Source organism: Phytophthora cinnamomi (assembly GCF_018691715.1).
Source record: "Phytophthora cinnamomi strain GKB4 chromosome Unknown Contig14, whole genome shotgun sequence".
Lineage (NCBI taxonomy): Eukaryota > Oomycota > Peronosporomycetes > Peronosporales > Peronosporaceae > Phytophthora > Phytophthora cinnamomi.
The window spans coordinates 798,718-822,327 of NW_027150947.1; the positions used below are offsets into that span (position 1 = coordinate 798,718).

The following is a 23,610-nucleotide window of genomic DNA, read 5'->3' on the forward strand; positions in this document are numbered from 1 at the left end:
GGAACTAACGACGCCTCGTCCTCGTCAATTGCGGCGGCGACCGTCGGACCCACGGCGACGAAAGCGCCTCTTGATGTTGTTGGAAAAAATTGTAAGTTGCTGCTGTTGAAGTTACAGTGAAGTGCTGCTGGAGCAGATAAGGGACGAGGCAGTTGAGGTAGTGTAGTCTAACGGTTGCATGCATGTCTAGGAGAGAGGGAGAAGGAGTTTGGCTGCGGCCATTACCCAACTTACCGCCAAGAACAAGTTGTATTTGTGCGTGTGAGCTTTGTGGTGACATATTCCAACAGATGTACCGGAGGAGGGCTGGAGGTAAATCTGAGGGCCAATCGTGCACGCGGTTGCTGGATGCGCAGCGGGCTCGGGTGTCGCTTAAGCACATAGTACCCGCGAAGGACCGGATGAATGGCTCCTCACCGTCAGCGTCGCGTAGGAACAGCGCCCTTATATGTACCGGAATACCACCGGGTCGTGGCGGTGTACTACGCATCCCCCTGAGAGGTCCATCGGCCGGAGTGGCCGAGGTGGGCTCGGCCGTTAGGCGGTGCGGAAGCCCGTGGAGTGCCATCGCCCACGCTACTGAGTTGTAATCGGTGCGGAGCACGGCCGCGCGAAAGTCCCTCCACCAGGTCGTTGCGTCGCTCCGAAAGGTGGATGACGTGGCGCCGACTAGCTGGTTGACCTCGTGGAGGGTACGTTCCACGCGGGCCGGGGAGTGGTACGGGTCCACAGCCAAGTTTTCTTCGACGAACTTGCGGACGCTGTAGAGTGGACGAGCCATCGGTTCGTAATACTTTCGTTGGCGAATGTCATCAATCCCTGGAACGCCCCAGCAGGTCGTGGAAGTAGGTGCAACTTGGATCTGGTGGTGGCACAGCGGTGGGCTCGAAATCCAAATTGTAGTTGGCATCGGTCGATCCAGCGAGCAGATGTGCGTCGCCCCGAACGCGTTGAGCTGGTGAAAATGCTCGGCTCGGAGGCCACACACAGTCCTGGGTGGGATCGCGTTCCGATGGTCAGGCAGGAGCTCGAGGCACGGCCGCGACTATCTCCTCGTCGGCAGGGCGGGTGAGCCATGGTACGGCGTGGGTTTGAGCCGGCGCAAGAAGCGAGGCTGTCGATGGGCTTGTTTTGGCCGTGCTAAGCAGGAGACCCACGAATTCGGACGCCAGCGTGGGGGTGGTAACCGACGCTGGGCTATCGACGAGCCTTGGTGGGTCCGACGGTAGGGAGTCGGAACCCCGCGGCGCCGGAAGGGCTGCGCTGTGGTGCCCTCCGGCGTCGAAGATGCGCAGCAATGAGTTCAAATCGAATGGCGTACGATTGGGGTGTATCATCGTAATGGGACCGACGCCGTCGCCGAAGCGCGTGTCGGAGTGACTACGAGCTGACGGCGGGAGGGGCGACGTCGAGGCCGAAGGGCGGGAGGGAGCAGGCTGAGCAATATCGTCCTCACTGTCGAAGTCTACCGGCTGCGGTAGTAGCGCAGTACACGGCGGCGGGGGCCTGGCTCCGCATCGGCATCGGGTGTCGAACCCTGGCTGGGGATGTGCCCCCCCCCCCTCCCGGCTGGTTGGATACCTTTGTTCTGCTTCATCAACGCTCGAGTTGTCTGTTGTGTACACGAGGCGCTGAGTGCAGACCCATAACAGGGCACTTGCAGCGTGATCTTGCTCCACAACGCACTGCTCAGGGTTCATGACGGCGTCGTAATTCCACTTCATGCCCGACAGGTACTTAGATCGGTGCGACTATAGTACTGGATGACGGCGTCCGTGAGTTGCAGCACTTTCTCGCCCGCCACCGGATAGAAGCGGCAGTAGCTATGGTAACCCACGTCAGCTCCTTTGTGACTCTGTAATCGAAGTAGCACACACACACACCACCGCCCAGTGCGCCTAACATCATCATACGTTTGGCTGATATGAGAAATTCGTATAGCAGTAGATCTGCCGCATCTTAGAGATCAACATGGAGAGATAGCGACCAGGCCAGGGGTGTCGCTGAGGAAGGAGACGGGGTGCCGGGTCGGTTCGTGCTGCCGAGTCTACTCGCGGTCGAGCGAGCCGGATCCCGCGTCTAGCGACACGTACGCGTTCGTCACGGACGTCGATACGCGAGCGATTTATTGCTTATCTGGTGTCAGTTTGGTTCGCGGGGCGTCGGCCCCCTCCTGGTAGTGCGTTGGGTACTTCTCTTGGCCGTGTTACGCAGCGATGTTCCTGGCGGCCTCGGTCACGGAGACTAGCGTTTGTAAAGGAAGATGCACCTGCAATATTCCAATAATCAATCAATCAATGCGCGGTATTTAGGTCATGACTCAGCTGCTAATATCTGCAGGTATTGTGCGTTTTGTCTTTTTGCTGATGCTTGGCAAGAGCTGCGTTGGCACTTGGGAAGCGAAATCGGGCTTTGCAAAGTAGCGTGTAGCCAACTATAAAACGTACCCAAACCCTTAGGGTATTAGCCAATTGAAGGAGGAAGCGTCTGACCACGAGTGCCTCTGCCTCATTCTGAAACCAGCAACCCAGGTAGCAAGCAGCGAGGACGCCTCCAACAGCTAGGACAACTGATAGCGAAGACGCCACCAATTACGAGCCTGACTGCCACCCCTTGTACCTACCTGTTACCACGACACTTGAATGCCTGCGTAGCTTAACGGTAAAGCCACGTGTTCGGACGATGGAGATTCGATTCCTCCCGCAGGCGATTATTTGGTGGTGGTGGGTTAGCTGGGGATAGGCTCAGGGCATGTCACGGAGGACAGCTTATGAAGAACATACGGCGAGAAATACAGTGGATGCAGCGGTAAAGCCGTCGAGGATAAAGCTCAGAGCGCTGGATAGCATGACAGGCAAGCGGTGGCAGGGATGGCAAATGCTATGCGGTGGATGAGAGGTGTAGCTGGAGATTGTTTCGCCAGGATTGACGAGTTGGTTGCCACCAATCTATTTGCAATGGAGCTAACTATTCCTTTACCCGAAAACTTATGACACCACGTGCCGCGCGAGCAGCGTGCCGCGCAGCTTTGATCGACGATGACACGTCGCCTCGGGCTGTTGCCGGTCGATCCGCGACGCCGAGAAGAAACCGCAGCACGACTAGTACACGAAAGAGACGTCGCACGGCACAGACGCGCTTTCACATTGGCACTGGCGATGAAGATGATGAGATGGTCTTGGTCAGCAGTGATGTGGCCATAGCAGCCGCCGGTGACGGTGGCTCAGGTGATAGCAACAGTGAAGAGGACGCCGAAGACAACAACCGTGAGCACCGAAGAGCAGCAGACGACCCAGCACGCGGCAGCCAAGTCGTCGTTCGACGCGCGCAACTCGGTCGAACCAAAACGAAGACGCCGACGCAGGAACCGATGCGGCCGATGATCTGGAGGACATGAGTTGGTGGGAAGCGCTGACGCCCAGCCAGCAACGCAGCATGATGCGCCGATTTATCATGGCACCACCGCCTGCAGCAGCTGCAGCATCACCGCCGCGAGCTGTTGTACCGGTGGAGCAGCTGAGGAAAGCCAAGCGGAAGAAGCAGCTGATCAGCGACTTCTACGGGAAACCGGACGAGTCGGTGGCAGTGTGGTTGGCGTCGGTCTTGAAGGAAGCTGAGAACCAAGCACATCTGGGGGGAGACGAGTAGACTGTCAGTGGCCTCTATCATGGCGCCACTCCACACCTCAAAGGCAAGTCTGAGAAGTGGTTCATTACCTGGTCGCAAAATGTAGCGCCGGAGGACGAGACGTTCACGTACTTGGTGAAGAAAATGAGGGGAAAGTATGGCCGCCGGAAGGATGCGTTCGAGATCGAACAGCGGCTAGGCCGACGCAAGCAGCAGCTGGGCGAGCGCGTGATTGACTTCGCCGATAGCCTGGTGGACATCGCGTTCGGGAAAAACGTAGCAGACGAGCTCATTAGAGAGGCGTTCTTGCGCGGCATGAACAATGAAGTGATGGCCACCCAAATACGTACCTCGAAACCAGCCACCCTGGAAGACGCCGTGGAAGCAGCCATCGAGACGTGCGGCGAGTACGGTGAAGGCCTCAGCGTCACCGACTGGAGGACGGCGCAGGAGTGCTACCGCCCCAAGCGAGGTTCCGCCACTGAAGAAGCAGGGTCTAAGAAGAAGGCGGCGAAATCGGAAATGGCAAGCCAGTTTGATTGGAAGCAGCTAGGACTGGGATTCGGTACAGAAACGCAGTCGATGTACGACAACTCAGAGGAAGCTGTTAGCGGATTGGCCGAGACGGTCAAGAAAGATCCAGTGTCAGTAGCCGCCCTCCGCGCCCTGATGGTAATGGTTGGTGTCGGAAATAAGACGGCCGAACCCAGTGAACAGCAGGCGAAGGCAGCAGCAGGCAAGACCAAGGCGAGGGCCCTGGAGATCAAGGCAGAGAGGACAGCCGGCGCCGCAGCCGCGGAAGAGCAGCCCGCAGCCGCAGGACGCAGCTGGTAGCTACAGCCGGCTGGCGCAGGTGACAGAGGGTATGGCAGCCACTGGGCACGGAACGGCCGAGGACGAGGCGGAGGACGCGGAGCTGGCTTAGAGAACTACGGGCCAGTCGACAATCGATCGATTGCGCAGAGGAAAGTCGAGTCGTCATGCAGCTACTGCGGACGAGCAGGCCACTGGTGGCGAGAATGTGCTACGCGCCTAGCTGACGCCAGCGCCACAGAGGCACAACAAGCCCAAGCCGCCGGAAACAACAGCAGCAACCGAGGCAACCAAGATGCTGAAGCAGAGGAGAAGGCAGTCCCACCAACAGCGCAGGGAAACGGCCAGCAGCAGTAGACGAGGGGACTCTATTGCCGGCAGAACAGGAACGCCCCATAGCTGAAGTGACGGATGGAGAGCGCACAGCTCACAGACGAAACCGGCGTAGGAAACACCAAGAGAGACGGCATACGATGCGCAGTGAAGCACCCAGAGCAGGACAAGAGACAGAGGTCCCGCGGAGTGCACCAATCTGTGGGAAGAGCGCGTCTGCGGTCAGTAGTCCAGTCTGGGGGAAGAGCAGCAGCGTGCGTGAAGACGAAGAGGCCAATAGTGAAGATATGGCCGATGAGGAAACCAAGAAGGATGCAGCAGCAGTACTGGCCGTGTTAGCAAACAGTGGAGGCGCTCCTGCGCTCGCGCAGACGCCGACAGCCGAAGGTAGTGCAGCTGACGTGCAAAAGACGCCGCAGGGATTGATGAGGAAACGCCTGTTACTGAGCGGAGGTCGGACCACGGCCGCCAAGAGGCGACAGCGGAGAACGGAGCAAGAATTAGCCGAGGCGAGACGCATACTGGCGGCAGAGATTCGTACAGAGTACACCGAACGTGCTAAAGTGCTGCGGAAGAAGGTTCAGAAAGTGATAGCCGAACTGCGCGAGGTGTCCGATCTGTTGCAGCTGGAACACGACCGTCTAGACGCGCAGATAGCAGCAGCAGTTGTGCTGCGAGAGGAACGCAAGAGGCGCTTGAAGTCGACGACCGCAGTCGCAGCAGCTGACGACGAGCAAGCCAAGACTGGACCATCGACAGCAGTCGAAACTGTGCCAGCGGTGGCACATCAGAAGGCTCAGAAGCCAGCAACCATTACTGAGGAGGAGCGGCAGAGGATTGCGCAGCAGTATGCTGACAAGGCGCCCGAGACGCTCGAAGAAACTGGATCGCGGAAGCAGATGCGTGCAGCACGCCGCCGAGCCGAGAAAGAAGCCAAGTCGAACCGGGTGGCAAGATGCATAAGAAGACTGCAGCAACGCCGAGAACGGCAGAGGCGTCTGAACGTAGCAGAAGCAGCTGGTCGAGCAGCAAGTGAGCAGAATAGAAGACGCCGAGCCAAGAGCTGCTACCACTATGAACAGCAAGGCACTTGCGGAGACGTAGAGTTGCGGACAGAAGCCGACGGTCAGACGATACGAGTAGGGAAGTTGCGCGCCACGAGCAGCGGCAGCCCTTGCTGTTTGCCCGCCGCGCTTCTCGCTCTGACGAAGAGACACACGCAGGAAGTGAGGCTGGACACTTGTGCCCAGTATAGTGTGGCTGGTGAAGGGTTACGCAAGTACGGGTACTGTGTGACGCGCAACGCGCCGGTGGACATTGTTGAGGGATTCGGCGGAGGCATCAGCCGGGTACTTGGTGTATGGAGATTCACGGGCACGACGCGATACCAGCAGCGGATAGTCGTGGATGCATTGTTGGTTGAAGGCCAGGGTGACGAGTTCCTGATCGGTGAGAATTGGATGGTGGACAAGCAGGTTAAGATGGATTTCGGCAGCCGTGAACTAAAGTACCGCGACGAAGCTGGACAGAAGGTGATCTTATCCTTCACCTGTTATGGAGTGAGTTCGCTGCCACAAACGAATGGCACCAGACGGGCTGTGGTACGGCTGGCGAAGACCATGAAGTTAGCCACCAACACCCGCAGCAAATGGCGAGTCGCAGTGGATGCAGAGGATGGCACCACTGGTGTGTTCTTGCCAAAGGCTGGAGGCAGAAGGCATTTAATGCTAGCGCCCACAGTCGACACGGTGCGCAACGGGAATGTTCGGATAGCAGTGATCAACGTAGAAGGCCGCCGCGAAAAGCTGCCAGCGCGAGAAGCGCTAGGGACGTGGATTCCTGCTGATGTTGACATGCAGATCCTGTCTCTGAATGGCGAGTTGGAAAGGGCTCGAGTGGCTGAATGGGTCCAGATGCTGCGTAAGGCCGACGCTAAACCCTTAAAGGACGAGGATAAGCTGGACATTGGTGAGATGGAAGCGGAAGACCGTGACCTAGTCATTGCATTGCTGAGGCAGTATGCCTACATTGTCGAGAAGAAGGCGATGCAGCGCCAATTATGCTGCGCCGTAGACGACACGCCGTAGCCGAGTACGCTATTATCGACAAGGAAGTGGATGAGATGCTGAAAAACGGAGTCATTGAACAAGGGTCAGGCGCTTGGGTTTCCCAGTCGCCTCAGTGAAGAAGAAAAATGGCACTGTGTGTTTCTGCATTGATTATCGGGCATTGAATGCAGTCACAGTAAAAGATGTATATCCTTTGCCGCGTGTGGACGAGACCTGGAGGCCTTGCATGGAACTCAACGGTTTACAAGCCTAGATCTACATGCCGGAAATTGGCAGCTGGGCGTAGCAGAGGAGGATAAACCGAAGCCGGCCTTTACAACTCGCCGAGGGCTGTTTCAATTCGTGCGGATGCCATTTGGTCTTTGCAATACGCCGAGTACCTTTCAGAGATTGATGAATTGCCTGTTGAGGGGCCTCACGTGGTTTTGTTGTTTGGTTTACTTGGACGACGTGATCACCTTTACCCGAGGCACGGTCGCGAGACATGTCGTGGAGCTTGAAGTGGTTTTTGGAGAGACTTGCAGAAGCTGGTCTGAGTTTGAAAGCAGGTAAATGCACGTTTGCAGCAACAAGCATGGAGTACCTGGGTCATGACTTGATACCAGAAGGTATCAAGCCGACAAGCCGCTTGATCAGAGCGATCACTGAGTTCCCAAAGCCAGATGATGAAGCAGCCGTTCGCAGATTTGTAGCTTTAGCGGGCTATTACAGGAGATTCATACCAGAATTCAGCACACGAATGGCTCCATTAACGATGCTGTTGCGGAAGAGCAGTGAATGGACATGGGGACAGCAGCAAGAAGAGACATTTGCATGGGCCAAGGCCTGGTTAAGTCAAAAGCCGGTGTTGATTTATCCTGATTATCAACTGCCCTTCAGCTGACAACGGATGCTTCGAAGACGGGGCTAGGCGCGGTGCTCTCGCAGGATCAAGGGAACGGAGACCAACCCGTCGCCTATGCCTCCAAAGTGAACAGTCCTCAGGTGGCGAAGTATAGCATATCGGAGTTGGAATTTTTTGCAGTAGTTTGGGCAGTGCGTTTGTTTAGACCGCACTTGCATGGGCGCAAGTTCACTATCGTGACAGACCACTGCGCTGAAGTGGCTGACGACGGCAAAAGAGCCAGCTGGACGCTTACACCGCTGGGCTTTGACCCTGCAGGAGTATGACTTTGGGATCGGTTATCGGCCGGGGAAGGAAAACCATGTTGCTGACGCCCTATCCCGAGGACCAGCAGCTGAAGACGGCGCCGCAAAAGCAAAGGGAAGGGACGCCGACGAAGAGCTAGCTATTGGAGGTGCCGCAGAAGCCTCTGAGGACGAGCCAAGGGCAGGTGGAACCGGGGAGCCCGTTGTGGCAATCATTCGCCACATTGCCGGCCAGGGCACAGGAGCGATATTGTCGCAGGATGAAGCTGAAACGCTAATGACTCCGCCACAGCAGCTTCGCAATGAAGCTGCTGAAGTCAAACTGACGATGGAAGAGATTGCCGATGAAGGTGCAAATGGAGTTGTGGTAGCAGAAGTAGCACGCGCTCTGAGAATGCAGATGCAATTGACGCTGAGATTAAACGCGCAGCAGACGATGTGGTTCGAATGGCAGTGATCCGACGTGTGGAAGCTGCAGAAATGGGCGTGGTGCAGTTCACTGATGAAGACATTAAACGGGAGCAGGCTAAGTCAGTGATGGTGCAGACATTGAAGGAGAAGGGCACCTACCGAGGACAGCAGGTGGTGACCGATGAAGCCGGTCTAGTGAGTATTGTTACAGCCGAGGGAGAGCAGCATATCACCCTGCCCGCTGTATATTGGGCTTTAGCTTTCAAAGAAGCACATGATAGTATTTGGGCTGGACATCAACGGATGCCGAAAATATATGAACGGCTGCGGAGGATGTATTGGTGGCCGCATATGCGTGAAGCTGTGTACAGCTGGGTAGCCGCGTGCCAGGACTGTGGTTCGCGCAAGGCGAAACCCCAAGCTGTGGTGCCGCCGTTGAGAAGTGTCAGAACGGGAGATGTTAGTGATCGATGGGCTATCGATGTAGCGGGTCCTTTGCCGGAGACGGAGAATGGTCATCGCTATGAGATTGCCGCTATTGAATACACGACGAGGTATGCAGTGGCAGAAGCAGTGAAGGAACACACAGCTAAGGCAGTTGAAGGATTTCTAATTCATCGGGTTGTGTTGGTTTTCGGACCCATGCGCGAGATTATGATGGACGGGGCCGCGGAGATTTGCAGTCAAGCGACAGCTGAATTGCTAGAATTGATGCAAGCGAAGCAGTCCACACCAGGGCCGTATCGACCGAAGCTATTGGGGTTGGTTGAACGTACATGGAAAGATATCGTTAGCGTGGATGAGCAGCAAACAGATTGGGATGATTTCTTACCGTGCGCGTTATATGCGTACAATGACGCGGAGCATGCCACTCATGGGTACCAACCGAACGAGCTGATGTTCGGGCGGAAGTTGCGATCGCCTTCTGAGTTGTTGAGGCGCAGTCATTTACGGCGGCCGTATCGGACGTTGGACGAATACCATGAAGTGTTAATGCAGGACCTAGAGACAGCACGCGAGTTAGCAGCAGTAGCATTGCAGAAGGAGCAGGCACGTCAGGCGATGTACTATAACCAACGCAATGTGCGGCAACGCACCGTGTTTTCGACCGACCAGTTGGTGTGGGTCTACCGACCAGCACGCGGGCCGGGGATCACGAAGTTTGGACACCGCTGGAGAGGTCCGGGACAGATTGTTGAAGTTGCAGGATATGACAACTAATTAGTGAAGATGCTGGAGTCGGGAAAGGAACTTGTAACACATTGCTCGTTCTTATTACCTTATTATTACCCCACGAATTTGTTGGGGTAGATGGTTCGTGACATCGCGTTGGATCTGCGTGAAGCCGTAGCAGCAGCCGATGTTGATCCAGATGACGAAATTGATGGAGCAGACCAGATGGATGATCCACAAATAGATGGAAGTGATCGGACTGCGGATATTTCCGTGATGGAGCACGACGACCGAGTGACTGGAGTAGATATATCCTCCACAGTGGCTCCGAACGCAGTCGCCAATTTACCCGCAGCAGCACAGACGACAGCCGCCGAAGTAGCAGACGAGCAGCAGCCCGCAACAGCAGCAGTCGCGCGTGACGCCGAAGCAGCAGACGAACAGCGGAGAGCAGCAGTCGTAGCAGATGAGCAGCAACAACCGAACGCTCAAGGTAACGCAGCAGGAGCCGCTGGTAACAGACGTCGTGGACGCCCACGAAAACACCCGATAGCAGCAGATGTATCCAACGCAGCAGATGCATCAGCAGCAGCCGAGCGAGCACCGAAACGACGGCGTAGGCGAACAACAGCAGCGCTTGGAGATGCCGTTGCCGGACGCACTCGTGCACGCATTCGAAGAGGTCCCTATCCAGGAACTGACGATGACGATCAACTTCGATACAGAGGCGATAGCCCGAATCGAGCATTGGCAGCTGGCGCAAGCCTGGAAGGTGACAGTGCAGCCGCTCCCGATGCAACAGCAGCAGCCGATGATGATGCACTTGCTGCAGCCCGCGTTGCTGAGCAGTCAGCCAGAGATGCAGACACAGCCGAGCAGCCCAGTGATAGCCGAGCAGCAGGAGCAGCGGACCATGGTGATTCTCTGTTCAAGATGACGGAGCAGCGGACCATGGTGAGTCTCTGTTCAAGATGACGGAGCAGCAGAAGCAAGACGTCGTCAAGGCGCTGAAGCTGGCAGAGCAGATATCGGCCCAGAACGTGATGAGACGCATGCTGACGAAGTTGAGGCAAGAAACGCAGCAGCTGACGAGGAAGTGATCTCACCGCAGCGGTCCAGCCGACGACGACAACCAGCGGCCGAGGAAGCAAAAGAAGAGCCGAGGGTATACGTTTTTGTTGGACAAGGAAGCCGAGGCGTCGACAGCCTCGTGTCTCCGAGACCAAGGCTACCACGCATCGGTCCCGACGAAGCGGTGGTGGAGCTCCGTAGAAGGAAGTATCGAGCACGCACAGGGCGTTACTCGATGGCGTTCCAGATTGTCCGTTTGGCTGATAGATTTGACCCTAAGCGGACACCATCTGGATTAATCAAAACGATTATGAGCAGCTGTGGAAAGAAGGACGCGTACGTACCGAGTTTGAAGATGATACAGCTGGCGAAAGTATATCCCTACCCAATGGTGAACACTAATGCAGAGGTTGCAGCAGTCGAGTGCGTAGAACAGCAGTATTGCACGCGCTTTGAAGATGACGGTAACGCAACCCCAGATGAAGATGACGGCGTGCCCACCGACGAATCGAGGACGATTCGAGGCACGGGGGAAGAGAGTGAGCAAGGTGTAAGAACTGAAGCCCTTCCACCTTGCGTGGGGATGACGGACAACCAAAGCAGCAGAGACGGCGGAAAAGTGGACAGCGGCGAGGACGCTCAAGTGGACAGCGGCAAGGACGCTCAAGTGGATGGCGGCGAGGACGATCCAGATGACGGACGTGCGGACGACAGTGAGACTGACACAGAAGATGAGGAGATGCAGCCAGGCATTGACATTGCAGAGAGCAGCTGGCTCACCGAGGAGACGGCAGCTGGGGTGTGCCACAAACCGGCACTTCAAGGACGCAAGGATCGCACTTGAGCGGCTGTAGCGAGACAGAAGCAGGTGCAGAAGTAGATGTAGCAGCAGAGTTAGATTCGCCCTGTGGAGCGTAAGCCGTAGCGGTGCGCGGTGTTGCCGGCATTGGTGACGCCGTAACTACTCTACTGAAGCTGAAGATGCGAAGCAAATATGTGTGTGTTGGCGAGATGTCCAAGTGTGGCGAATGGGAGTGTGCCTGAGTGGGTATCTGCAGCCCCACGAGAGGAAGGAGACCGCGGTATCGGCAGCCCGAGTAAGCAGCAGCGTGCAAGGCCAAGAGAGGTATCAGCAGCCCCGCGATAGACTAGCCCGCCCGCCCCACGCCTGCAGGTGTCCTGAGGATCTCCCGGACTGCCCCAACTTCAGCCGGATGCACGGAGGGTCGACCAGCAGCTATGCGTGTTTCATATGTAGTGTGCGTGTGTAGTAGTAGCTGGAAGGTTAGTCCATCGAGCACTGTCTCGACGGCCGCAAGACAAGATCGACGCTGGCGACTGGAGCCTACGGGACAGATTGCCCCCGCTTACTTTACCAGGCAAAACAGTGATGCTGAACATTTTTTTCCTTGGGACCTGGCAAAATGTCGTTGCCTTTTGTCAGGTTTCAAGCGTTGTCTGAACAGCGCCATTGAGTCATGACCGAGTCATGCTTTTCGTTTTACATGTACTTGATGAATACTGAAAAGTTACAAAATTCGCACAGGTTGCACATAAACGTCAATGTACTGAAAGTTCGTTAAGCGTCCCATTGCAGCAGTGTGGTTAAAGCCGCACCCTTGCGGCTTTATTTCGTCCAGGGCTCTGTCGCGATTTGCTAGATAAAGCCGCAAGCAAATTCAAAAAGCCGAATAGAGCCGGCCCTATAAAGCCGAAGATAACTCCGCGAGATTGGCTATACAACGGTATACGAGAGGCTATACCTACTTGTATACTCGGCTAATTTGTGGGGGTTTGTGTTTCGGAAAGTTCCTGCTCAGGTGAGCACCACAACACAACCCCCCCCTCAAGTTCCCGTCCAAATCAGTATACAGCCAGCCTACTCATACAACAAGCCTACCCTGGCACGATGGGGCGCCTCCAGGGCTACGAGCGGCAGCAGTTCATTGAGACGGGCTTACCGAAGAAGGGCGACAGGCTCCAGCTTTGGTGCAAGCATTGTCATGCAGCTTACGGCGACGAACAAAGATCTGATCCTGCACCCGCGCCCAAGATCGTCATAGGGCGAGATACCAACTATGTGAGCCACCTCAAGCGTTGTGAGTACTTCCTTGAGGCAGTCACACTGCGCAAGGTTGCCCCTCCTCCGTTTGAATGTGTTACTCTTCACGAAGCGTTGATGCGCAGCGCCCTGCGGCCTATACCCAGACCCAATGTGGCGAGGACCCGACATCGGGGGGATGACGTCAGTGATAGTGTTTCGACGGCTGGAGCAGCTCAGACAGCCCAATTAGGTACGATTTGTCCGGTAATGTCCGGATATTGGCCGCCACTTGCCCCACAAATAAAGCCGCGGCTAAATTATAAAGCCGATCGGCTAAAAAATCGATAAAGCCGAAAATAAAGCCGCGGCTTTATCCAACACTGATTGCAGATCTTCCTGCAACGCGACACTTGACCCTGACGATCTCTGAAGATTTCATACACTATGGGAATTGGCTGCGCAAATCTTTGAGTATGAGCTGTACTTCCTGTGCGGGGTACATCAAGAAATACAGTGGTAAATTAAACGGACGCCTGTCGTGAATTACCACCGATTTACGTGTTTCGCCATCTTCATTCTATCTCCTCTCCGCGGAGCACAATAACAGACGCTTCAGTGCTCCTGGATTGTGCTTTTTCGCTAGCATCGGAGCGCGGTCACTGACAGTAACCAATACCGCCACGCCAAAGTCCCATCCCTTTTGCCGCTTGTTTGTGCATGTTTGTGCTCAGCGGATGTTGCCCCCAGCTCCGATGGATGACGGTCGTCATCCGAAAATAGCCTAATTTCGGTCCTGCGCGCTTAAGTTCGGTCCATCTGGCCTCGATGTTGATGCTCCGTAACGGCTCCTGTCAAGTGGATTGTGCTGGCAATGGCATCGCGGCGCCGCACACTTGACCTGCAACCACGCACGGCGCCTCGATTCGTGCGGTAGTGGCGATGGCATTTCCGATTTTGGCGTGAGGCCGTCACCCCGCAGGCGACAGGCAGGCAACGGCAGCAGCTCCGAGAGTAGACATGGCTCCTCAGTCCGACGCTGGCAAGGGTCAGTTCGGCCTCGAGTCGGGCCAGGCCCTTATGGCCGAGGGCGCCGCCGTGCTGCACGACCACATCGTGGGCAAGATGGAGGTCGCACTCGGCCGCGAGCTGCCGCATATGGACGTGCGATTCAAGAATTTGTCACTCACGGCCGACATCGTCGTGGTCGAGGACGACGGCTCCAAGAACGAGCTGCCCACGCTGCCCAACACCGTCAAGAAGGCTTTCGTGGGCCCCAAGAAGCGCACCGTGCGCAAGGAGATCCTCAAGGACATCAGCGGCGTATTCCAGCCGGGAAAGCTCACACTGCTGCTGGGCCAGCCGGGCTCCGGCAAGTCGGCGCTGATGAAGGTGCTCAGTGGACGCTTCCCCATGGCCAAAAACATCACGCTCGACGGAGACATCACCTTCAACAGCGTCAAGCGCGAGCAGATCGTCAAGACGCTGCCGCAGTTCGCGGCGTACGTGAACCAGCGCGACAAGCACTTCCCCACCTTGACCGTCAAGGAGACGCTGCAGTTCGCGCACACCTTCTGCGGCGGCGAGATCGCCCGCCGCGGCGAGGAGCTTTTCTCCAACGGGTCGCAGAAGGAAAACCTCGAGGCCCTCGAGCTGGCCAGCTCGGTGTTCAACAATTTTCCGGAGATCGTTCTCCAGCAGCTCGGCCTCAAGATTTGCCAGGACACGATCGTCGGTGACGCCATGATGCGTGGTATCTCGGGCGGTGAGCGCAAGCGCGTGACGACCGGCGAGATGGAGTTTGGCATGAAGTACGCGTCCTTCATGGACGAGATCAGTACGGGTCTCGACAGTGCCGCCACCTTTGATATCATCACCACGCAGCGCAGCATCGCGCACCGCCTCCACAAGAACATTGTGATCGCCCTGCTGCAGCCGTCACCCGAGGTGTTCGCTCTCTTTGACGACGTTATGATCCTGAACGACGGCGAGCTGATGTACCACGGCCCCTGCGACCGTGTGCAAGGCTACTTCGACAGCTTGGGCTTCGAGTGCCCCGTGGGCCGCGACATCGCCGACTACTTGCTTGACTTGGGAACGCAGGAGCAGTACCGCTACCAGACACGGGAACCCCCGCGTGGTGGCAAGCACCCGCGGTCGCCCAAGGAGTTCGCTGACGTTTTCAAACAGTCGGATATCCACTTTGACATGCTCAAGGCGCTGGACACCCCTCACGACCCGAAATTGCTTGACACGATCCAAAAGCACATGGACCCCACGCCGGAGTTCCATCAGGGCTTCTTCGAGAGCACGATGACGCTGTTCCGTCGCCAGCTAATGATCACCTACCGCAACAAGCCGTTCGTCTTCGGTCGTCTGCTCATGATCGGCGTCATGGGTCTGCTGTACTGTTCGACGTTCTACAAGTTCGACCCGACGCAGGTCTCGGTGGTCATGGGTGTCATCTTCTCGTCAATCATGTTCTTGTCCATGGGGCAGTCGTCGCAGGTGCCCACGTACCTCGCCGAGCGTGACATTTTCTACAAGCAACGCGGTGCTAACTTCTACCGCACGGCTTCTTATGTACTGGCCCAGTCCGTGGGTCAGATCCCGTTGGCGATTGCAGAAACCCTCATCTTCGGCTCACTGGTGTACTGGATCTGTAGCTTCGAAGCGGACTTCTGGCGGTTCATTATCTTCCTGGTCATTCTGCTGGTGATGAACCTTGCCATGGGCATGTGGTTCTTCTTCTTGTCGGCTGTGTGCCCGAACGGCAACATCGCGTCACCCGTCAGTCAGGTTTCCATCTTGGTGATGGTCATCTTCGCTGGTTTCATCGTGACTGCCGGTACCATTCCCGACTGGCTTATCTGGCTGCACTGGATCAGTCCCATGTCTTGGGCCCTGCGCGCTCTGTCGATCAACCAGTACCGCGCTGCGAGTTTCAACGTGTGTGTCTACGGCGGCGTTGACTACTGCACCCAGTACAACGGGCTGACGATGGGCGAGTACTACCTGCAAATGTTCGACATCCAGACGGACACGGCTTGGGTTGCTTACGGTGTGATCTACGCGGTGGCAGTCTACGTGGTGTTCATGATCCTGTCGTTCCTTGCTCTCGAGTACATCCGCTACGAAACCCCGGAGAACGTCGATGTTTCCGAGGCCCAGGTTAACGACGAGGCTTACGCTCTGCTTGCAACGCCGAAGAGCAAGAATGGCACTGGTGAGGTGATCCTTGACCTTCCGCACAAGCACGAGAAGAATTTTGTGCCAGTCACCGTGGCTTTCCAAGATCTGCACTACTTTGTGCCGAACCCGAAGAACCCGAAGGAACAGCTCGAGCTGCTGAAGGGCATTGACGGATACGCCCTTCCTGGCTCTGTGACTGCTCTCATGGGCTCTTCCGGTGCTGGTAAAACGACGCTGATGGACGTGATCGCTGGTCGTAAGACCGGCGGCAAGATCACCGGTAAGATTCTGCTGAACGGCTACGAGGCGACCGATCTTGCTATTCGTCGCAGTACGGGTTACTGTGAGCAGATGGACATCCACTCGGAAGCGGCTACCATTCGCGAGGCTTTGACTTTCAGTTCGTTCTTGCGTCAGGATGCCTCGATCTCAGATGAGAAGAAAATTGATTCGGTGAACGAGTGCATTGAATTGCTTGGACTTGAGGACATCGCGGACCAGATCATCCGTGGCAGCTCGGTGGAGCAGATGAAGCGTTTGACGATCGGCGTGGAGCTTGCTGCCCAGCCGAGTGTGATTTTCCTGGACGAGCCGACGAGTGGTCTGGACGCTCGTTCTGCCAAGATTATCATGGATGGTGTCCGCAAGGTGGCCGACTCCGGTCGTACGATCATTTGCACGATTCACCAGCCATCGGCGGAGGTGTTCTACCTGTTCGACAGTCTTCTGCTGCTGAAGCGTGGTGGCGAGACCGTGTTTTACGGTGACTTGGGTGAGAACTGCCGTAACTTGATCGACTACTTCGAGAACATCCCCGGCGTGGCCCCTCTTCCTGTCGGCTACAACCCGGCTACATGGATGCTGGAGTGCATTGGCGCCGGCGTCAGCAATTCGGCTGCAGACAACATGGACTTCGTGAGCTACTTCAAGAACAGTAGCTACTGCGCGAGGCTGCAGGCGGCTTTGTCAAAGGAAGGAGTGACGACGCCATCACCTGACTACCCGGAGCTGGTGTTTGGCAAGAAGCGTGCTGCCAGCTCGGCGACGCAGATGAAATTCTTGGTCCAGCGCTTCTACGACATGTACTGGCGCACGTCGTCGTACAACTTGACCCGACTGGTGATCTCGGTGTTCCTTGCCCTGCTCTTCGGCGTGATCTTCGTTGGAGTGGACTACGCGTCGTACACGGGTTTGAACTCTGGCGTCGGTATGGTCTTCATGGCTTCGCTGTTCAACTCGATGGTGTCATTCCAGAGCGTGCTGCCGCTGGCGTCGGAGGAGCGCGCCTCGTTCTACCGAGAGCGTGCTTCCCAGACTTACAACGCCTTCTGGTACTTCGTGGGCTCGACGCTCGTGGAGATCCCGTACTGCTTCGTCAGCGCCTTGCTCTTCACAGTGATCTACTTCCCCATGGTGGGCTTCTCGGGCTTCGCGAACGGTGTCGTGTTCTGGCTCAACCTGTCGCTGCTGATCACCATGCAGACATACTTCGGCCAGTTCTTTTCGTACGCGCTCCCGAGTGAGGAAGTCGCCGCCATTATTGGAGTTCTGATCAACTCGATCTGCTTCTTGTTCATGGGTTTCAGCCCCCCGGCCTACGCCATCCCATCGGGCTACAAGTGGCTGTACACCATCGTCCCGCACCGATTCGCCCTCTCCAACCTCGTGTCGATCGTCTTCGGCCAGTGCTCGGACATGCCTACATGGGACGAAGCCTCACAGTCGTACACGAACGTCGGCTCGGACCTCGGCTGCCAGCCCATGGCAAACTCGCCGGTGACAGTGGGCCACATCACGCTGAAGGAGTACGCGGAGCAGTACTTCGGCATGGACTACGGCGACCTCTGGAGGAACTTCGGTATCGTCATCGCCTGGATTGTCGGCTTCCGCCTCCTGGGTCTGCTGTCGCTGCGTTACGTCAACCACCAGAAGAGATAGAGAAGTTGCTCAACATCGAGTCTCGCTGGTAAAAGAGCAGAGCTGATAGTACAGACGATCGGCTTGGCCAAAAAAATCAAATATACAGACCATACTTGCCGAAGAAGAAGTGAACGCAGTCTGTATGCCTTAGACTTGTACATGTACATGAACATGTATTAATACCTCCTTGATGATGGCACAGCGAAGCTCGAGCAGTGGATATTCCTGTACGTGTCGTCTCAGTGACAGTAATACACGTACGAAGGTAGTAGAAGTGCGGAAGAGCAGTCTATCGGCAGCACGGTGACAAAGCTTCCAGCTTGTGACTTACGAGTTGCGACCCAACTGATCTCACCGCAGCCGGTTTGGGCCGTGATTGTGCTCCTAGTTCATCAGCTCAGGTTCCGAGTGTTTACAGCTACTGTTCTCTTATCTCGAGATTGCAAAAGTTGTTGCCCAGAAGTGCAAGACGCGGTTTATGCCAGCGCCAATATGTCGCAGTCCGCAGCCGACTCAAGCAATGCAACGCGCTTGCCATCATCGCTCTGAAGTCGACGCCAGCGTTTTGGTGGGGCTGCTATCATGACGATTTGTTGCCGTTGTTGAAGTAATCTGGTCACGTCCAGCCAATCGCAACGCTTATCGCGGCTATTACTCGACTCCGCTGAGGTTTCGGGTAGAGCTGTAAACGCACTTCAACACCTTGGGTACATGTACAGGTACAGTAGTTGCACTGCATAAGCAGGATGGCCTAAAGACATCCCCCTCTCACCCCTGTTTCACTTAACATGACTGAAGCATGCAACCCCCAAGGTTGACGCCGCCTGAGGATGACGACCAAGCTGACAGGGGTATACTCATTGATGCCCGCCAGCGTTTGACGCTGCCGGCCATCCTCATTCTCGAATTTCCTGTCTAGCTTCAAAGCCAACCAAGGGACAAGTAGAACACAACGATGGAAACCACGATCCCGGTGTCTCCGGCCACTCGCAAGCAGATCGGATACGAGTCCGGTGCCGCCTTGATGGCCGAGGGCCCTCAGGTGCTGCACGAGCACATCGCCACCAAGGTTGGCAAGGCGCTGGGCTCAGCCATGCCTCAGATGGATGTCCGCTTCAGCAACCTGTCTGTCACCGCCGACGTCGTTGTAGTCGACGACGACAACAGCAAGTACGAGCTGCCGACCATCCCCAACACCCTGAAGAAGACCTTCATTAGTCCGAAGAAGCGCATCGTCCGCAAGGAGATTCTCAAGGATGTCAGCGGTGTGTTCTCACCAGGAAAGATCACGCTGTTGCTGGGACAACCGGGCTCCGGCAAGTCGGCTCTGCTGAAGATGCTGAGTGCTCGCTTCCCGATGACCAAGAACATTACGGTGGAGGGCAACATCGCCTTCAACAACGTGCAGCGCGAGCAGATTATCAAGACTCTGCCCCAGTTCGTGGCCTATGTCAACCAGCGTGACAAGCACTACCCCGTGCTGACTGTCAAGGAGACGCTGGAGTATGCTCACCAGTTCTGTGGGGCTGATCTGCCCGAACATGCTAAGCAAATGCTCTCCCAGGGAACCCCCGACGAAAACGAGGAGGCTGTGCGAGCTGTGAGCGCTATGTTCGCCCACTACCCGGAGGTCATCATCCAGCAGCTAGGACTCCAGAACTGTCAGAACACCATCGTGGGCGACGCCATGACCCGCGGTGTGTCCGGTGGTGAGCGCAAGCGCGTGACGACTGGTGAGATGGAGTTCGGCACCAAGTACGTGACGCTCATGGACGAGATCAGTACGGGTCTGGATAGCGCGGCCACGTACGATATCATCAACACGCAGCGCAGCGTGGCGCACAAGCTGCGAAAGACCGTCGTCATTGCCCTGCTGCAGCCGTCGCCGGAGGTGTTCGCGCTCTTCGACGACGTAATGATTTTGAACGAGGGTCAGCTGATGTACCATGGCCCGTGCAACAAGGTCGAGGGGTACTTTGAATCCCTCGGTTTCAAGTGCCCGCCTCAACGCGACATCGCCGACTATCTGCTAGATTTGGGCACGCACGAGCAGTACCAGTACCAGGTCGAGCATCCAACGAAGCAGCCTCGCCGAGCGAGCGAGTTTGCGGATGCCTTCCGGGAGTCACGCATCTACATGGAATCGATGTACGCCCTCGAGGCCCCGTACGACCCCGAGCTGCTGCGAAGCGTGGAGCAGAACATGAAGCCAATGCCCATGTTCAGCCAGTCTTTTCTTGACAGTACGCTCACGCTGCTGAGACGTCAGCTAACCATCACCTACCGCAACAAGCCCTTCATCTTCGGACGCGTGCTGATGATCGCCATTATGGGACTGCTATTCTGCACGGTCTTCTACAACTTTAATCCGACGCAGGTCTCAGTTGTGCTGGGTGTGGTCTTCTCTTCGGTCATGTTCCTGTCCATGGGCCAGTCGTCCCAGATCGCCACTTACATGGCGGAGCGTGAAGTTTTCTACAAGCAGCGCGGCGCGAACTTCTTCCGCACAGCATCGTATGTCCTCGCAACATCAGCAAGTCAGATCCCGTTGGCACTCGTTGAGACGATCATATTCGGATCGTTGGTGTATTGGCCGTGCGGATTCGTGTCCGAGTTCAAGTTATTCCTCATTTTCGAGTTTGTGCTCTTCGTGATGAATCTGGCCATGGGAATGTGGTTCTTCTTCCTGAGCTCGGTCGGACCGAACGAGAACGTCGTCACCCCCTTGGGTATGGTGTCGATCCTCGTTTTTATCATCTTCGCGGGCTTCATTGTGACCAAAAGTCAGATTCCGGATTACCTCATTTGGGCACACTGGCTCAGTCCAATGACTTGGAGCATTCGAGCACTCTCCATCAACCAGTACCGTTCGGACACCATGGACGTTTGTGTCTACGATGGCATTGACTACTGCAAAGACTACGGCATGACGATGGGTGTGTACTACCTGGATCTGTTCGGCCTCGAGACGGAGAAGTCATGGATCGTGTACGGCATCATTTACACTCTGGCGATGTACGTACTCTTCATGCTCATGTCCTTCCTGGGACTTGAATACCTCCGCTACGAAGCTCCCGAGAATGTCGATGTATCGGAGAAGACGATCGAAGATGAAGGGTACACGATGCTTGAGACACCTAAGAACGCTGGGTCAGCCAACGCATCGGGTGACTATGTTGTGCAGCTTGACAATCGCGAGAAGAACTTCACTCCGGTGACGGTTGCCTTCCAAGACCTGCACTACTTCGTGCCGGACCCGAAGAACCCGAAGCAGGAGCTCGAACTGCTGAAGGGTATCAACGGTTTTGCTGTCCCCGGGTCGATCACCGCGCTCATGGGCTCTTCCGGTGCTGGTAAGACGACGCTGATGGACGTGATCGCTGGCCGCAAGACCGGCGGCAAGATCACCGGTAAGATTCTGCTGAACGGCTACGAGGCCAACGACCTCGCCATTCGTCGCTGCACGGGTTACTGCGAGCAGATGGACATCCACTCGGAGGCGGCTACCATTCGCGAGGCTTTGACTTTCAGCTCGTTCCTGCGCCAGGACGCGTCGATCTCAGATGAGAAGAAAATTGATTCGGTGAACGAATGCATTGAATTGCTTGGACTTGAGGAGATCGCGGACCAGATCATCCGAGGCAGCTCGGTGGAACAGATGAAGCGTTTGACGATCGGTGTGGAGCTTGCTGCTCAACCGAGTGTGATTTTCCTGGACGAACCGACGAGTGGTCTGGACGCTCGCTCCGCTAAGCTCATCATGGACGGAGTCCGCAAGGTGGCCAACTCCGGCCGTACCATTATTTGCACGATCCACCAGCCGTCGTCGGAGGTGTTCTACCTGTTCGACAGCCTGCTTCTGCTGAAGCGCGGTGGCGAGACGGTGTTCTTTGGCGAATTGGGCCAGAACTGCCGCAACCTGGTGGACTACTTCGAGAGCATCCCTGGCGTGGCCCCTCTTCCTATCGGCTACAACCCGGCCACGTGGATGCTGGAGTGCATTGGCGCTGGTGTCGGAAACTCGGCTGCGGATAACACAGATTTCGTGAAGAACTTCAGGAACAGTGCGCTTAACCGTGCGTTGGAGGCGAACATGGCGAAGGAAGGTATTAGCGTCCCGTCACCGGATCTCCCAGAAATGATTTACACTGAGAAGCGAGCGGCCGACTCTAAGACGCAGATGAAGTTTGTGGTGTGGCGTTTCATCCAGATGTACTGGCGTACCCCCAGCTACTCGCTTACTCGAATGTACCTGGCGCTATTCCTCGCAATGGTGTTCGGTCTGATTTTCGTGGACGTTGACTACGCTTCGTACTCTGGTCTGAACTCGGGCGTCGGTATGGTGTTCGTCGCTGCGCTCTTCCAGGCTATGATGACTTTCCAGAGTGTGCTTCCGCTCGCCTGCTCCGAGCGTGCATCGTTCTACCGCGAGCGCGCTTCCCAGACCTACAATGCGCTCTGGTACTTCGTTGGGTCGACGCTAGCTGAAATCCCCTACTGTTTCATCAGCGGAGCTCTCTTTACGGTGGTCTACTACCCCTTCGTGGGCTTTTCGGGCTTCGCCAAGGGCCTGCAGTTCTGGCTGGCGATCTCGCTCATGGTTCTGATGCAAGTCTACATGGGTATGATGTTTGCCTATGCAATGCCGAGCGAAGAGGTGGCGGCGATCATCGGTCTGCTCTTCAATTCCATCTTCATGATGTTCATGGGCTTCAGCCCGCCGGCGTACTCGATTCCCTCTGGCTACACGTGGCTATACAGGATCTCGCCGCTGCGATTCCCGCTCTCGATCATGGAGGCGCTGGTGTTCGCTGACTGCGATGAGCTGCCGACTTGGAACGAGACCACGCAGTCGTACGAGAACGTCGGTTCTCAGCTTGGATGCCAGCCTATGGCGAACTCGCCCGCGACTGTTGGCCACATCACCATCAAGGAGTACACGGAGCAGTACTTTGGCTTCAAGCACGACAAGATCACGCGCTACTTCTTCGTGGTGATCGGTTGCATCATTTTGTTCCGCATCCTCGGACTGATCGCGCTGCGCTACATCAACCACCAGAAGCGGTAGATAGCTCGACGTGTTCGAGGGCTGCTCAAACAGTCGCACTGCGTGGTGGATTTTTGCATGCTTGATACATTTACACCAACAACACACCTTTTGTTTCTACAATGATGTTGATGGCCTGCAGTGCGACACAAATACAGCTTCTGACTGACTGACCTTTTCCGAGGATACCTTTTATCCGGCTCGTTATTAAACCGTGGCATCATCTTTCGGACTTTCGGGGACTGTGCATCTGGTTTGCCATCATCATGGCACTGTCAAGCTGGCACCGCCGGAAACTGACTGTGTACCTTTACTCCTCGATATAGTTGTGCGCACGATAGCCGGCGCCAGTGCGGTCTGCAGGTGCAAATCGCCGTGGTGGTTGCTTCGCGTGATGTGTGTGAACAAGGCAAGGATCGTTCCCGATTGTGCAGCAGTGCAGGCGGTGGTCGCGCTATACTGTAAGTTCATACCCGCACTTTCACAAAAATGTGAAACCTCAGCTCTATATTTTCCAAAAATATGAAAACCTCAGCGACGATACTTTCTGAAAACCTCAGCGATTGCCGATTTTAGTGAAGGGGCGCGATCGAAAAGCGACGGCTGGGCGGCCAATCAGAGGGCGTCTGAGCTGCGATACTTTGCGATGATGGCACCCATTTCCTATTTCTGGCAGTAGTACCCTACCCCGCATTGGATGACGGCAGCCCTCCCTATTTGTGGCGACGGTCTCATCGCGCCACATTCGCAGACCTTCACGCCTC

At 56.1% G+C, this 23,610-nt stretch overlaps 2 protein-coding genes across 3 annotated transcripts; both read left to right on the plus strand.

Annotated features, from left to right (window-relative positions):
• Nucleotides 1-13,707: 13,707 nt before the first annotated feature.
• On the plus strand, nt 13,708-17,817 carry IUM83_01164 (Pleiotropic drug resistance protein ABC Superfamily; the record flags this gene model as incomplete). 2 transcript variants are annotated; one of them, XM_067924996.1, is made up of 2 exons in its annotated part: nt 13,708-14,524; nt 17,663-17,817. In XM_067924996.1, the coding sequence occupies 2 exons, from the start codon at nt 13,708-13,710 to the stop codon at nt 17,815-17,817; spliced, it is 972 nt and encodes a 323-aa protein (XP_067797705.1). The 2 variants fall into 2 exon arrangements, with proteins under 2 accessions (XP_067797705.1, XP_067797706.1); XM_067924997.1 differs by having other exon boundaries at nt 13,708-17,817.
• A 937-nt stretch (nt 17,818-18,754) lies between these two features.
• IUM83_01165 (ATP-binding Cassette (ABC) Superfamily) lies at nt 18,755-22,867 on the plus strand (the record flags this gene model as incomplete). The annotated part of the gene is made up of 1 exon (XM_067924998.1): nt 18,755-22,867. One exon carries the CDS (start codon nt 18,755-18,757, stop codon nt 22,865-22,867), a length of 4,113 nt encoding a protein of 1,370 aa, XP_067797707.1.
• Nucleotides 22,868-23,610: the final 743 nt, after the last annotated feature.